This window comes from Mustela putorius, unplaced genomic scaffold (genome assembly GCF_011764305.1).
Source record: "Mustela putorius furo isolate JIRA1106 unplaced genomic scaffold, ASM1176430v1.1 tig00000854_pilon_pilon_pilon, whole genome shotgun sequence".
Classification (NCBI taxonomy): Eukaryota; Metazoa; Chordata; class Mammalia; order Carnivora; family Mustelidae; genus Mustela; species Mustela putorius.
In genome coordinates, this window is record NW_025421496.1 from 4,320,231 (window position 1) to 4,335,003 (window position 14,773).

At 45.3% G+C, this 14,773-nt stretch overlaps 1 protein-coding gene across 1 annotated transcript in view; it reads right to left on the minus strand.

The window, feature by feature from the left end:
• The window catches only part of PSAT1 (phosphoserine aminotransferase 1), a 29,160-nt gene extending 20,902 nt beyond the window's left edge, over nucleotides 1–8,258 (minus strand). Inside the window, exons 1-3 of the mRNA XM_004772143.3 lie at nucleotides 8,100–8,258; nucleotides 3,936–3,996; nucleotides 2,519–2,588 (exon numbers count right to left, since the gene is read on the minus strand). Of these exons, the coding sequence (XP_004772200.2) occupies nucleotides 2,519–2,588; nucleotides 3,936–3,996; nucleotides 8,100–8,159 (191 nt within the window). The 5' untranslated portion in view covers nucleotides 8,160–8,258. The remainder of the gene's footprint in view (nucleotides 1–2,518; nucleotides 2,589–3,935; nucleotides 3,997–8,099) is intronic.
• Nucleotides 8,259–14,773: the final 6,515 nt, after the last annotated feature.

The following is a 14,773-nucleotide window of genomic DNA, read 5'->3' on the forward strand; positions in this document are numbered from 1 at the left end:
TCCTAAAAACAGACATGTGCTGGTCCCTTACAGGAACCAAGTGGACCCTAGCAAAGGATCTGAGATAATGTGTTAGGCTTAAGCATGTCATCACATATTGATGAACATCGAGATTACCAGTGAAAATCTTTTTACTCCGGCGTACAAAATTAAGATGTTTTCTGGAATAGCTGCAGGCAGTAGAAGGCCAGCCCCAGAGGGACTAGGCCATGGAAACTGGACCCCAGCCTTGAGGAAGCTCAGAGCTTGGGAACAAAGGCAGATGGCTGGGGACAGAGGTCCAGCACAGAGGCCTGAGTACCAAAGGGCAGGGCAATGTGAGAGGGTTTGAATGGGTGGTGTGCAAGTATCTGGTCCTGAACCCCATCTGCCCGCGATCATGTAGGCTAGCAGGCAGCTGGCACTGGGAGGCTCTAAAACACGAGGTTCTCGGCAGCCTTGAGGACTGGCAGCCCAAGGCACTGTTCCAGGTTTATGTTATTCAGACGCCAGACAGATAAGCAGGCCAACACCTGGATGGAAGGACACGAGACACAGGCCCAGGTACAGGGACACAAGACAGGCACTTGGTTAGGAAAATAAAGGATAGGCCCAGAAAGTGAACTGGAAGTCCGGGCCCAAGAGGCTTGCAGCCATACGGGTCAAATGCCACATCTTCTGGGCCGGGGCTCCAAATATCCAAATACCTTTTCCATGAAGGATGGCCTTGTGCTGTGAACATGACATGGAACCCAACAGGCACAACCCATGTGAGGCGCCAATCAAATGATGACCGGTTCTGGCCACCCACAATGCACTGGGCTCTAGTGCTCCTCACAAAAATGGCACCAGCCGGGGCGCCTGGGTGGCTCAGTGGGTTAAGCCTCTGCCTTCAGCTCAGGTCATGATCTCAGGGTCCTGGGATCGAGCCCCGCATCAGGCTCTCTGCTCGGCAGGGAGCCTGCTTCCCTCTCTCCCTCTGCCTGCCTCTCTGCCTACTTGTGATCTCTCTGTCAAATAAATAAAATCTTAAAAAAAAAAAAAAAAGGCACCAGCCCGCCCCACCTGAAGACTTTTATCAAGGCAGTTCAAAAGGAAAGTAATAGTCAGTACAATTCCAATCGTGTTAATGAAATCATGCAAACTTGCACCCTTAAAATGTTAACAATAATTACTTCTGACAGATGGGGTTATGGAAAATTTCAGTTTAGTTTGTGACATTCAGTTTTTCCTAAACTTTCTACCATGAATATATACTAGTTTTATGAGCAGGAAACGTTTATTTTTTTTTTTAAGATTTTATTTATTCATTTGACAGACAGAGATCACAAGTAGGCAGAGAGGCAGGCAAAGAGAGAGGGGAAACAGGCTTCCCGCCAAGCAGAGCCTGATGTGGGGCTCGATCCCGGACCCTGAGATCATGACCTGAGCCGAAGGCAGAGGCTTTAACCCACTGAGCCACCCAGGCACCCCTGTTTTGTTTTTTTTTTAAAGATTACCGCATTTGTAACATTTATGTGACTATACTTAGATAGTATATAAATCTATCCCTTAAACAGCAATCTATTTAAGAGTAAGGTTTCCTCTGGGTAAGGAGAGTAGTGCAGATAAGCTAAGAGGGATCATTTGAGAAGTTCCTGGAGTGAAGAGCTCTTAAAATTACCCCAAGAGTCTGTTAAAGTTGAAGTTTCTGCAGAGATTCTGATTCAGCTGGGCATGGTCGGCCCTGTACTTGAATTTTTTAATACCCACCCACAGGCAGGTGACTGAACAGGTACTATGAGGCTCTTGCTTTAAGAACCAGTACACTGACCAAGATGACCATTTCTCTGTTATTTAAATCCCTTTTAATCCTGAAAAATCTTTCTTAGATATAATGATTTCAAATCACTGGAAACACCATTTAAATTAAAAACACACAGGGGTGCCTGGGTGGCTCAGTCAGTTAAGCATCTGACTCTTGATTTCCATTTAGGTCATGATCTCAGGGTTGTGGCATCGAGCCTCACATCGGGCTCTCTGCTTGGCAGGGAGCCCATACTGGGCTTGGAGCCTGCTTAGGAGTCTCACTCCCCCTCTCTCCCTCTAAAAATAAATAAATAGGGGTGCCTGGGTGGCTCAGTGGGTTGAGCCGCTGCCTTCGGCTCGGGTCATGATCTTAGGGCCCTGGGGTCGAGTCCCACATCGGGCTCTCTGCTCAGCGGGGAACTTGCTTCCGCCTCTCTCTCTCTGCCTGCCTCTCTACCTACTTATAATCTCTCTCTGTCAAATAAATAAATAAAATCTTAAAAAATAAAATAAAATAAATAAAAATATAAATAAATAAATAAACAAACAAATTAAAATAAAAACACAAACGCAGGATGGGAAACAAATAAAAAGCATATACTAATTCAGTGAGTTTGGGAAAACTCTTCAAAAGATTATTTTTAACTATGAAATATTCTTAACACACAGCCAAGTAAATATTGTTAACAGATATTCACATATACAGATTATCAACCAAGAGTAATGACTCTGTTTAAAATTTTAAACTTACAACAATTCCCGCACAAGATTCTCTGCGTTGTTAATAATCTTGGCAAAATCCGACGACCTGTGGCTCATTTCTGTGGAAGGAAAGATAAATAACAAGAAAAAAAAGTTCCTGTTTAAAACCAATCACACAGAAGTAACGTTAGAAGTACCTACACAGGGCGCCTCAGTAGCTCAGTGGGTTAAAGCCTTTGTCTTCGGCTCAGGTCATGATCCCAGGGTCCTGGGATAGAGCCCTGCATCGGGCTCTTTGCTCAGCAGGGAGCCTGCTTCCTTCTCTCTCTGCCTGCCTCTCTGCCTACTTGTGATCTCTGTCTGTCAGATAAATAAATAAAATCTTTAAAAAAAAAAAAAAAAAGAAAAAGAAGTAGCTACACACTTTGCAAATAAGATGATAAAGGGAAAACTCAGTTATTCTGCACTCAAATTGTGGGCCAAGTCTCGCTTCGTCTATGGGGAAAATCCAAACTAATTTTCAAATTGCAAACATTGGAGACTTCTAGTCACAGAATGATTTTCAAGCGGCATACTCATTGAATGAGCCATTTACTAATTCATCCTTCTGTCTCTGTGATTTCTCAACATCCTTCTCACAATTATGAATCCATGTACAAGGACTGCCCCATAGAAATAATAGCACAAAATTCCACTCTGTGGCTCTCACTGCACAGAAACCCCAGCGTGGCTGGGACCAACCCCACAGGAACAAAATTTAATAGCAGTGATCCTACAGTTAACCCTATAATCTCTCCATATTGTGCATCCTTGGGAGTTACCACCCCCCAAAAAAAGGAAATTAAAATTTAAAATTTTTAAAATTCAAAGGGCCCCTTCCTCAATGATAAAGGAGAAACTTAATGCAATTAATAAGGTGCAAGATGTGAGCAAAGGCTTATAGACTTTTAAACTTTTACTAGGTTCATTTTCAAGTTCAGTAAAAGAGGGCTGGAGTCCTGGGATGCGTATGTTCAGCATCCTCTGATCTCGGACACTATAATAGCAAAAGAAATCATGAAGTGGTAAACAGACAAGCAAGAACCCCTCACCAGCATGTATGCTGATTTCAAAACTGCTTCTAGGAGAACATGGGTGGCTCAGTCAGTTGAGTGTCTGCCTTCAGCTCAGGTCGTAATCCTGGGGTCCTGGGATCAAGCCCCACATCAGGCTCCCTGCTCCAGCTCAGTGGAGGGCCTACTTCTCTCTCTCCCTCTTCTGCTGCTCCCACCCTCATGCTCTATCTCACTCAAATAATTAAATAAAACCTTTAGAAAAAAATTTTAAAAGGTTTCTATCAAACATACCAATATTTAAAAATATATTTACAAAGGCCTAAAGGAGACAGAGGTGAAAATTCAAGGCAGATGGATTTTCATCAGTTCTCGTTGGAACCTGGATATTTAAAGTCAAAAAGTGAATCTTACCAAGAACACTAATCCCAATTCCTTTGTAGTCTAATAGTTCTTTTTGGATCTCTAACAATACCTAGAAGAAATAAGAGAAAATAAAATGATTTGAATATTCAGCCCAGAGCTCTGCCTCTGGACATCAGATCAGGGAGGGAGTCTACCCACAGAGCCTGTGAGGTCTGGAAACTTCTGTACCCCCCACAGCCAATCCCCTTCCTTCCAGCCAGTCCACAGAGCCCTGCTGATGCAACTTACACACAAGTTAAGTGTGAAATTATGTCATGTGATTGATATTAAAATACAATTTTCCCAAAATGAATTTACTTAGATAAAAAAATTCACCTAGATTCAAAAAAAAAAAAAAAATCAAATAGAGAATTTTTCTTAAGACAACCCTTAACGATCAAGATAAAACCATTAGGAAAAACCAGATTCTCCAGACAAGTCTGCTCCACAGTTACACTTACCACTCTCTGAAAGCAAAAGTGCAACAAAATGCATTGAGTCCTGGGTTCAGGGAACAACAAAAAGATCAATTGGGCTGAAATTAAGCAGATAAATCAATTTCCCATCTTGCCAGTCAAAGGTGCTCAATTGGGACAGGTTGGGTGTACAGAAATTAGGAAGCTTGGCCTTGAATAAGATCAGTCCAAGATCCCTCTTGCCAACAGAGCCATGCGGGGGTGATACTCCTGTCCCCAGTTTGCAGAAGAGAGATCAGCAGAGGCTCTGAAGGGTAGGCACCTAGCCAGTCTCTTGACCCCTCTACTAAGATGACTACAGCCCCTCAAGCACGTTCTACCTTACAGGGACACATGGGCAGGTGGGACCCAGTATACTGGCAATCCCAAAGAGTCAGAAAACAGGGGCACGGCTCACCACCCCTTGCAAAACACAGCTGACCTGGGAGGAGCCCCATGGCCGTTTTCTCCCCCAAAGTGCAAAGAACGCAAGTAACTACGCGATGGGGAAAAAGCCAAAAAACAACACCAATCCTTTATTTATTTATTTATTTATTTAAAAGATTTTATTTATTTATTTGACAGAGAGAGATCACAAGTAGGCAGAGAGGCAGGCAGAGAGAGACAGAGAGGGAAGCAGGCTCCCCGCTGAGCAGAGAGCCCCATGTGGGACTCAATCCCAGGACTCTGAGATCATGACCTGAGCCAAAGGCAGCGACTTAACTCACTGAGCCACCCAGGCGCCCTATTTATTTGTTTTTAAAGAAGACAGATAGAAAGTCTTATCAGAAATGAATGCTAAAAGTGTTTTTGTGAAATGACATGATATCTGTGATTGGCTTTAAAATAATCCAGGGGCGCCTGGGTGGCTCAGTCGACTAAGCATCTGCCCTAGGCTCAGGTCATGATCTCAGGGTCTGGCTCCCTGCTCAGCAGGGAATCTGCTTCTCTCTCTCTCTCAAAAAAAAGAAAAAAAAATCGAGGGGCAGATAGGGAAAAAGAGGGTGTAGATAGGTGCTGCAAGTTAAAATCCTCAGAGATGTGTGCACAGATTCCCCTGCCTTACCTTTGTGTCTGTGAGAACTGCCGAAACATGCAAAGAGAGGGGGGAAGCTCTAAAAATATACATGAAACAGGTGAGACAAGCTCTCTGTAGAAGCATCCTGCCATCAAATTTCCTTGGAAGACAGACTAAATCAGATGTCACAAAACAATCTAAACTGGATGGCAACTTGTCTGAAATACAACATTTAACAATAAAGAATTAAAAGATTTCCTGGCAAGGGGGGGTAGTTTAAGAATTTGTCATTGTTGGGGCACCTGGCGAGCTCAGTCTGTGGAGCATGTGACTCTTGACCTTGGGGTAGTGAGTTCAAGCCCCATGTTGGGTGTAGAAATTAATTAAAAATAATAATAGGGCACCTGGGTGGCTCAGTTATTTAAGCGACTGCCTTTGGTGCAGGTCATGATCCTGGCGTCCCAGGATGGAGTCCTGCATGGGTCTCCCCGCTCAGCAGGGAGCCTGCTTCTCCTTTTGACCCTCACCCCTCTCATGCTCCCGCTCTCTCTCAAATAAATACACAAAATCTTTAAAAACAATAATAATATTAAAAGCTAGCATTAAAAAAAAAGTATTTGTCATTGGTTTTGCAAACTATGGGATGATTATTATTATTGATGATTATTATTATCAGCACTAGCCGATTAAACACACTTAACAAATCCTTTCTTTGGTGAACACAAACAGATAGTAAAGGCATCTTTGAACCCGTTTAAGACAGGATTTCTCTTACAGGCAGTATCCCTTGAAATGAGTTTAGGATCCAAATCATTACAAAGAGTTTTAAAGACTTCTACCCAAAAAGCATGCCCCTCTAGTCCAGTGGAGTTTATTTTTTCAAACTGCAGAATGCAATCGTTCTTATGGGTCACAATACTAAATAGAACAGACTAGCATTGAACACAGTACAAAAAGTATGTATGTCATAGTTATTTAGGCTAAATATTTCATAAGGCTTTAATTATACATACACTTCGTCATTTTGTAAAATATATTTCTCATTGTGGTCTCGGTCAGCAATAAAGTTTGAAAAGCTTCTCTAATCCTTACAATCAAATCAAATCAAATCAAAACTCATAAAAAGCAACATCTGCCACTTCCTCCTACCCCTTCACCCCTCAGAGAAGGCATCTGAGGAGAAAAATCTTCCCAAGAAAGTAAGAAATAACTGTCAACTTCCATTATAAGAAAGGCATAAGAAATTGCACAGAGAGGGACGCCTGGCTGGGTAAGTTGAGATTCTTGATCCCCAGGTCCTGAGTTCGAGCCCCACAGGGGAGAGAGTACTTTTAAAGGAAAAAAAAAAAAAAAGAAAGAAAGAAATTGCACAGGGAACAAACACTCAGAAGGCTCCAAACCACGGAGAAAAGACAAAGTTGAGGAGGGTACAAAAAACACTTGCACAGCTCTAAGCAGGGAAGGAATTTCGCCTAAAACAGGCTGCAGTAAGTGGGAAAAACCAAGCCTTGCTCTTTCCACTACTATGAGCTCTGCCCCTAGGAAAGCACGAAGTCCTTTCCCTTCTAAAATTGTTAAGATTCTCTGTTCTTACAACACAGAAGAGGCTCTATCCCAGGGAGATTTCTACTCTGTTCAACAATAGATAATTGTAAAGCACTTGGCTAAGCCCCATGTTGCTACAACATAGTATCAGAGTCAATGTGGTTAGAAAAATGAAAATATAACAACAGAGATAGCAGCTTGTCAATCAAGGCACACCACAGACTGCCTTCTTCACAGTTGGTGGGGGCGGGGGCGGACTGAAGATGATGTGGGAAGGAGAATGGGCGTTTGGGGGGAGGAGCTGAAACCTGGCTAGGGGCCTAGGAAGGCAGGGAGTGAGTTCCACTTGCACTTGAAAAGTCTGGTCGTGGCCCCGGGGAGAATTTAATCATTCCATTTCCTCCGAAACAAAGTGAAGCAAACTGGGCTGGCCGCCCACAGCCTACCAGAATTTGAATACTCGAATGCCTTTAGGAGTCAAGCCAGTTAAAATTTAAAATAATAATAATAATAATAATAATTAAAAAATTAAAAGCACGACTGAAAAAGGCGGGGGAAGGGAAGGTTCTCTTGGAAAACAAGGAAGGAAAGCCGGGACTGAAGGCTTTCAGATTTACATTTCTGAAAAGCAATGTTCCCAAGTGCTGGCTAAACCAAACACTCCTTACGAGAGGTCAGGCGCGGGACTCCAGTCTGCAATCCCCTCCAGTTTAACGCGCGATCCCCATTCACCATTCACTCAGTGTCCATTCACGGATCCACTCAATACTGCCTGGCTCGCAGCGGTGCCCTGCAAGGCGAACCCAGCGATGAGAGCTTTTTGCGCCGCGCCGCGCCCGGGCCCAGGACCGGAGGAGGCAGACCCGGAGTCTGCAGGTGCGCTGCGCCGGTGAGTCACGTCGTGCAAGCCGCTCGCCGGCAGTCGGCGCCAGGGGCAGCTGCACAGTCCTGTTGCCCAGTTTCCTTCTCCCAAGCGCATTCTTCCAGAAACCCACTTGCGAAGGGTCCCGAACTGGGCGTGCACGCTGGCGCAGAGGGTTCGGAGGGCTCCGACCGGGGAGAAGGGATCCTAAGACCCCGTGCAAAGATGCATAGCCACCCGAGCACGGGCTCCCGCTCGGACCCCACTCCCGGCGCGCGCCCGTGGGGACTTACCGAGCGAGGTAGCTTGGCAGGCCCGGGCCCGAAGTTGACCACCTGCGTCGGGGCGCTCATGGTGCGGCAGCGTAGGCGACAAGGACAACGGAGAGAAGCGTGCGCGGCGCGAGTCTGCTGCGGGCGCAGACCATCTGTCTTCTCCCAGCGCCCAGCCGGCGCCACCATTGGCCCGCGCAGGAGCAGGCCCTGCGCTAATTGGTTCGCGCTAAGGGGCTCGCATCCCCATTGGTCGTGCTCAACAGCCAAGGCCCAGGAGCAGTTGCTCCTCCTCTCGTGTACTGTTTCAACTCTTTTCTGATGAATGCAAGGCGCGCGGGAGATTGCGCCAGCCTTGGGACTCCGCAGAGTGCCCGCCCTAGCATCGTGGGCGGCGGGAAAAGGCTGCCCCTGCTAACGTGAGTTAGTGCCTCTGCATCCTGGATCAAGTCTGTTTCCGCCCTCCAACCTTGACCCCAGCCCCTCTCTCTCGGTCGCACCGGAAGATGTGGAGGAAATCGCTCCCCAATCCAGCCACCTCTCCTTCACTAACCCCTGGGTTCTGATGCATATTTCAGAGCCAGCAGTTATTAATTCACCAAGCTTTTCTGAGCTCCCCCGCGGACCCCAGATACTCCAGTGGAGAGGCAGGGCTCCCAAGAAAGGAACTGGCGTGTGAAGGATGGGCCGGGAGTGGTGGGTGGGGAATGAGGTTCTCCGCACGTGCCCGGAGGCCAGGAGTTCCAGCAGGATGAAAGGATGGAGGCAGCCAAGGACTCTGGGAGGGGCACTAGCCCGGGACACCTGGATTGCACCCCCCCTTCCCCTTCCCGGGAGTCCTTGTAGGTTGCTGATTCTCCCTTTACTCCTATGAAAAGAGCGAGCTAGAATCAGACTTTAGCTCTCAGTTTGCGCCACCGCCGACAAGCTGTGAGTTTAGAAATGTGAGGAGGTATTAACTGCAATGCAATATCCCTAGGGACTAGGCGCAAGCCTGGGGAGAGGCCCTGAGCCAGGCCGGGCGCAGGGCCAGAGCTGCTCAAACTTTTACACAGATGCATCCCTCTCAAAAGAACCCCCATGGGGTTCTGAAACCAAGAGGCCCCCTTCCCTATAGGAAAGACAGTTCTTTGAAGTCTGGAATTTCATCATTTTTTTAAACTACAAAGTTTGCTTTCTACTCCATCATGTAACCTAGTTTCTTTGAACATAAAAATATTGTACCAAATCTTTGAGCAAAATTGATGTTCCAGGAATATAAACAGTGCCCATCCTGGGACTTTCTTAACACCATCCACAGCGTCAATTATCCCAGTGTGAAAAGGCTTGTAAGCTAGCAGGGTTTGGGGCTTTTGCTTGTTTTTTTGTGGTATGTATGTGGGTCGGATAGGGCAGGGGGCAGAGGTCCTGCTTTGGATTTGTGAGTTGGAGGACAAAGTTTCTAGAAGAAGCTGAAGTGAACAAGGTCACTGCTTTCCATAGCACCTTCTGTTAAAAAACTGCAAAATTGAGCAGAGGATATGAATCTCAGTCCATAAACTAAGATTGCAAGAATCCTCACTTATCCCTTATTTTATATCATGACTTATCTGTAGACCCTTAGCAGCTAGTCCCCTGGGGAAGTGGGGGAGCTGGCCGTCCTCCTTCCTGGAGTCCCTAACCACAGGGATTTACATGGTCCTAAGGTTTGGGATGGAGAGGAAAGCAGGCATCCATCTAGTCCTCCATCCCCAGAAAATATGACTGAGTTGTGTCCGCCATCCAGGTTTATATGGCGGATTCAGCCAATTAGCTCTCTACCACTCCCGTGTCTCACAAGGTGATGAAATGTGGATGTTTTTGGGTTTGTGAGTGAAGAACGAATTCTTGAGAGCTTTTTGGGTCCAAAAAGGTGATTGTCTTATAGCACAGAGACAGAACCCATGGGTAGAAAGAGTTATACCAGGATTATGAGGAGATTATATATACATATATATATAATTTATCTATATATATATTATATATAATACACACACACACGTTTTAATGAGAGGGGTTTAGGGATAGTGTATGTCTCCAGTGAATGTGGAAACAAGGCTTTCTGGTCCTTGAGGGGCTCAGTGCCATTAAGATAAGGTTATTTTTAGTCTTTCATAAAACATAAACATTAAGGCACCAAGGCAGCCGTGAGGTCCTTGAGGGAGGTCAGGCTCTGCATGTCTCAGGTATCCATCAGTGGGCTGTCCCCTCAGTGGACTGTCAGCGATTAGGAGATTTAGTTCAGGCTGGATTTCTCTTGCCTTTGTTTCCCTCATCAAAGGGACACAGGAAATTTGGGTGGGGGGTTGGGGCGGCTGTCATCTCACCAGCCACCACCTGTCACATTCAGTCATTCCACCTAGGGCCTTACAGTTTCTGAGATGATATTACAGGGAAGTGAGGCACACAGACCCTCAACTCAGGAACGTCGTTGTGAGTGTGCTTGTTATAAAGGCGCACACACAACTTGCGTCTTTCCACAATGTCAGATTTATTCAACGATAAAGCAAAGTTAAATCACAATTAGAAGGTGGGTTCAGGATTCCAAACTCAGTGACAGTTCACCATGTGAATCAACTTGGCTTCTTACACAGTGCACAGAGTAGGACAGAAGACAAACCACACAACAAACAGGATAACAGAAGGGAGCAGGAAGTTAATGAACCAAATGCGAAGTCAGTCTGTGGGTGTGAAGCTGAGATAGGCCACAGCCTGGTCCAGGTCAATTCTTGGCACTTACTGCTTCTGATGTTCAAGCAGGGAAGGCTTCCAGTTCTGTTCGGAGATCAATCAGGCAGAGCCTTTGGCAACAACTGCCTTTTTTAAGTGGTCAGACATAGAGGTGTCAAGTCTGAAGATTCTGACAGTTTACTCCCAAATCCTCCCCTTTTCAAAGGGATTTAATCAGTTTTGGGTCTCTGCAGACCTCCTCTGGTCCTGCTGCTTCTCAGTTCTGGGGTGTCAGCTGACACTGGTCCCTGTGATATCTCCTAGCTGTAGTACCTTAACTTAACTGTCTGCGTCTTTGCTGAACATGGGTCCTTACTTGACACAGGCTCCTGCTTGACGTGAGAGACTCTGTTTTGCCCTCTACAGACTTGTAGACCTCTGCCTCAATGTCTCTCTTCCTCCCAGCACAAGGGAGCCTCTTTTTCATCCTAGAGAGAATCCAATTCTTTCTGTTTCTTCCTCACACTCTGTGCACAAATACCTTTGGTAACTGGTTCTAAGTCTCTCCTGCTGATTTTTCAATACAGATGTACAAGGACAGCCCGGGGAATTCCTGCATTTTAGGAAGGTCCCTATTCCCTTTTAGTGGGCTGTGTTGAGTAGGTAAAAAGAAGCTTCTTTATGAAAGACATGTGTTGTAAATGTTAATTTCCAGAAGAGTTTTTATTGGGCCCTTATTATACACACGTGAAAATGCCGCTGTTTCCAGTCAGATTGGCCGTTCCATTTCCAGAGGCATGAGGAGAGAAGGCAACTGAAGAGAGAAGAATCCCATTTGGAATGAGCTGAGATTATTTCTGTTGCCCATTTTGTAGCTGGAGCTGAAGATCCTTCTTCTGTATCATTCATTATTCCCAGAGGAAATGAGAGATGGACAAGGGAGTCATTGTAGTTTAAGTAGCAAAAAAGAAACAAAAAGTCAAAATCCTATAACATTCTTCATTCTGACCCCAAAAGACAGAAAAAGTTACTCATCCTACTCATTTTGCTTACCTCAGTTTATTTTTGTCCCCTACTTTGCTTCATTTTTTAAAAAATTGTGATAAAATATACATAACATGAAATTTACCATTTTAACCATTTTTAGATATATTTCCTTTTTTTTTTAAGTTTATTTTTTTCTTTGACAGACAGAGATCACAAGTGGGCAGAGAGGCAGGGAAGCAGTCTCCCTGTTGAGCAGAGAGCCCGATATGGGGCTCGATCCTAGGACCCTGAGATCATGACCTGAGCCGAAGGCAGAGGTTTTAACCCACTGAGCCACCCAGGCGCCCCGCATTTTAACCATTTTTAAGGGTAGTTCAGTGGCATGAGTACATCCAGTGTTGGGCAACCATCACCACCCTCCACCGCCAGACTTTTTCATCTTCCCCACTGAAACTCTGACTATACCTATTGAACAGTAGGTCCCCACTCCTCTTCCCCCAACCCCTATAAACCACCATTCTGCTTTCTGTCCCTATGCACTCAATGGCTCCGAGTATCTCCTGTAAGTGGAACATACAGAACTTGTCTTCTGTGACTGGCTTATGTCACTTAGCACAATGTCCTCAAGGTGCATCCATTTTTTGAGCAGGGAGCCCAAAGTGGGGCTTTATCCCAAGATCCCAGGATCATGACCTGAGCCAAAGGCAGATGCTTAACTGACTGAGCCACTCAGGTGTCCTCTGTCCTCTGTTTTTATATGATCAGTATAGAGAGCATTCTACTTCAAGCTTTGCACAAGTAAAAGCTCTAAGGGAATCATTTTAAGAGAAATATTCTCTGTGGACTAGTGGGCAAAATTACACAGGGGACTGCACACCGCTTGTATCTTCGACAGCCTGAAAAGATTCTGGTATGGTAAAGGCATTAGGATTTTTTTTTTTTTAACCTGAGAATGTACTTATTTCAGTACTGTTTTTTAAGGAAAGGAGCAAAACTGCTTGCCACCATCCATCTGGTGTGTAGACATGGTGTTCGCCACACCCAGCCAGACTCACAGGTGCATTTTTGGATCAGCATTCTTCACCTGGGCTACCTCACGCCAGGGTTTCACAGAAGCATGAAGATGGCTGCAGAGCGCTTGTTTAATCACCTGTCCAGGTCTATATGTGTCAGAGTGCCTGGGCGGCTCGGTGGATTAAGTGTCTGCCTTCCGCTCAGGTCGCGATCTCAGGGACCTAGGATCAAGCCCGGAATTGGGCTCCCTGTTCAGCGGGAAGCCTGCTTCTCCCTCTGCCCCTCCCCCTGCTTGTGCGCTGTTGATCTCTCTCTCTCTTTCTCTCACTGTATCAAATAAATTTAAAAAAAAAAAAAAAAGCCCAAAGTCTACGTGTACCTATTATAGAAATCATCAAGTCTCAGAATGACTACTGTAGTGTTAGTGATGTGGTGGTGATTTTATTTTTTCCTTTTATTTATTTACTTGTTTTTAGGATTTTATTTTTAAGTAAGCTCTACATCCAGCGTAGGGCTCAAACTCACGACCCCGAGATCAAGAGTCATGCACTCTACCCACTGAGCCAGGTGGGTGCCTCTCCTTTTATTTTCTTTCTGGGGGCCAGAGCAAATACCAGACAAAGGAAGGAGATAGAGCAAAGCCAGGGTAAATGGGGACAGAGCCCGTGTAGGACTCAGAACTTCCCGTTCCTGCTCCTTCTTTTTCTCATCCCCCGAACTAAATCCCAACTCCAACACACACTGCTTCAGAAACAGACGGTGGTTTTACCTAACTGATTGACTAGCTTACGTTTGGTACAGAAAGGCAGCGAAGATTAATAAAAAAAAATAGCAAGAATTCAGAGCTGCAAATGAGAGCCATTTCTGCAATCCTAGAGATGAAATGGAGGAAAGGCAGGCTGGAGGGCAGTGACTGAGAAGCATGGGGAGACGAGCTCAATACGTCATGATTTATGCACGTGCTGAACTGCTGTACCGCTATTACAGGTGATGCATGCGAAGACCTTTATTATTTTTTTAAGATTTATTTACTAGAGACAGAGGGAGAACATGAGCAGGAGAGTCAGGGGGAGAAAGAATCTAGCAGACTCCCTGCTGAGCGTGGAGCCAGACACAGGATTCGATCCCAGGACCTTGGGATCAGGACCTGAGCCAAATCAAGATTCAAACTCTCAACCGAAAGAACCATCCAGGCGCCCTCCTACGAAGACTTTTGATGACATAGGAATATGCTCAGTATGAAAAAATCAAATGAAAACAAAAGCCGCTTTCCATCACTGCAACCATGAACCAGCTCCGTTCTGCAAACATAACAATGATTCAGCCACTTAAATTAAAAGGGTCCCCTCGTTGGGGTCACAGCTCCTACTCACAACTTAGGCAACAATTTATAGTCCCAAACCAGAACACTAACAAATGCATTCATTCAGTCCCATTTATTCATTCCACAAATACTGCATTCCTACCATGTACCTCAAAGACTGCAGGCATGGTCCTTGCCCTCCCACAGCGTCTGCGGTTTGATACGTTTATAGAGAATCTTTTCCTATTTTGCAGATGTCATCAGCTCAGTGAGGCCTGCCATGATCACCTTGATAATATCAAAACCTCGCCCTCAACACCTGGGGCTCCTGATTACTCTTACCCTGCTAACATTTCTCTTTTTTCCAAAGCATGAATCATCTTGCACATGCAATAGAATTCATCCACTTATTATTTATTCATGTGTATGAAGGGAAGGAGAAATTCTTCTCTATCCTTCAGGATCTTCCAGCTGGACTAAGAATTAAATTGACATGAGACCCATTCCCAGGAGGAAAAAGCAGAGTTTTATTACATGCTCATGGAGGTTCAGTAATGAAATGGGGACCCAAGAAATGACCAAAGCAGGCAGATTTCATACTTCTTAGACAAAGAGACAATAAACCTGTGAGAAATTGACAGGACAAAGAGAAGTTAACTGGGAGCTTCACTTACAAAGGAATTCTCAGCTGAGTTTGGGCTAG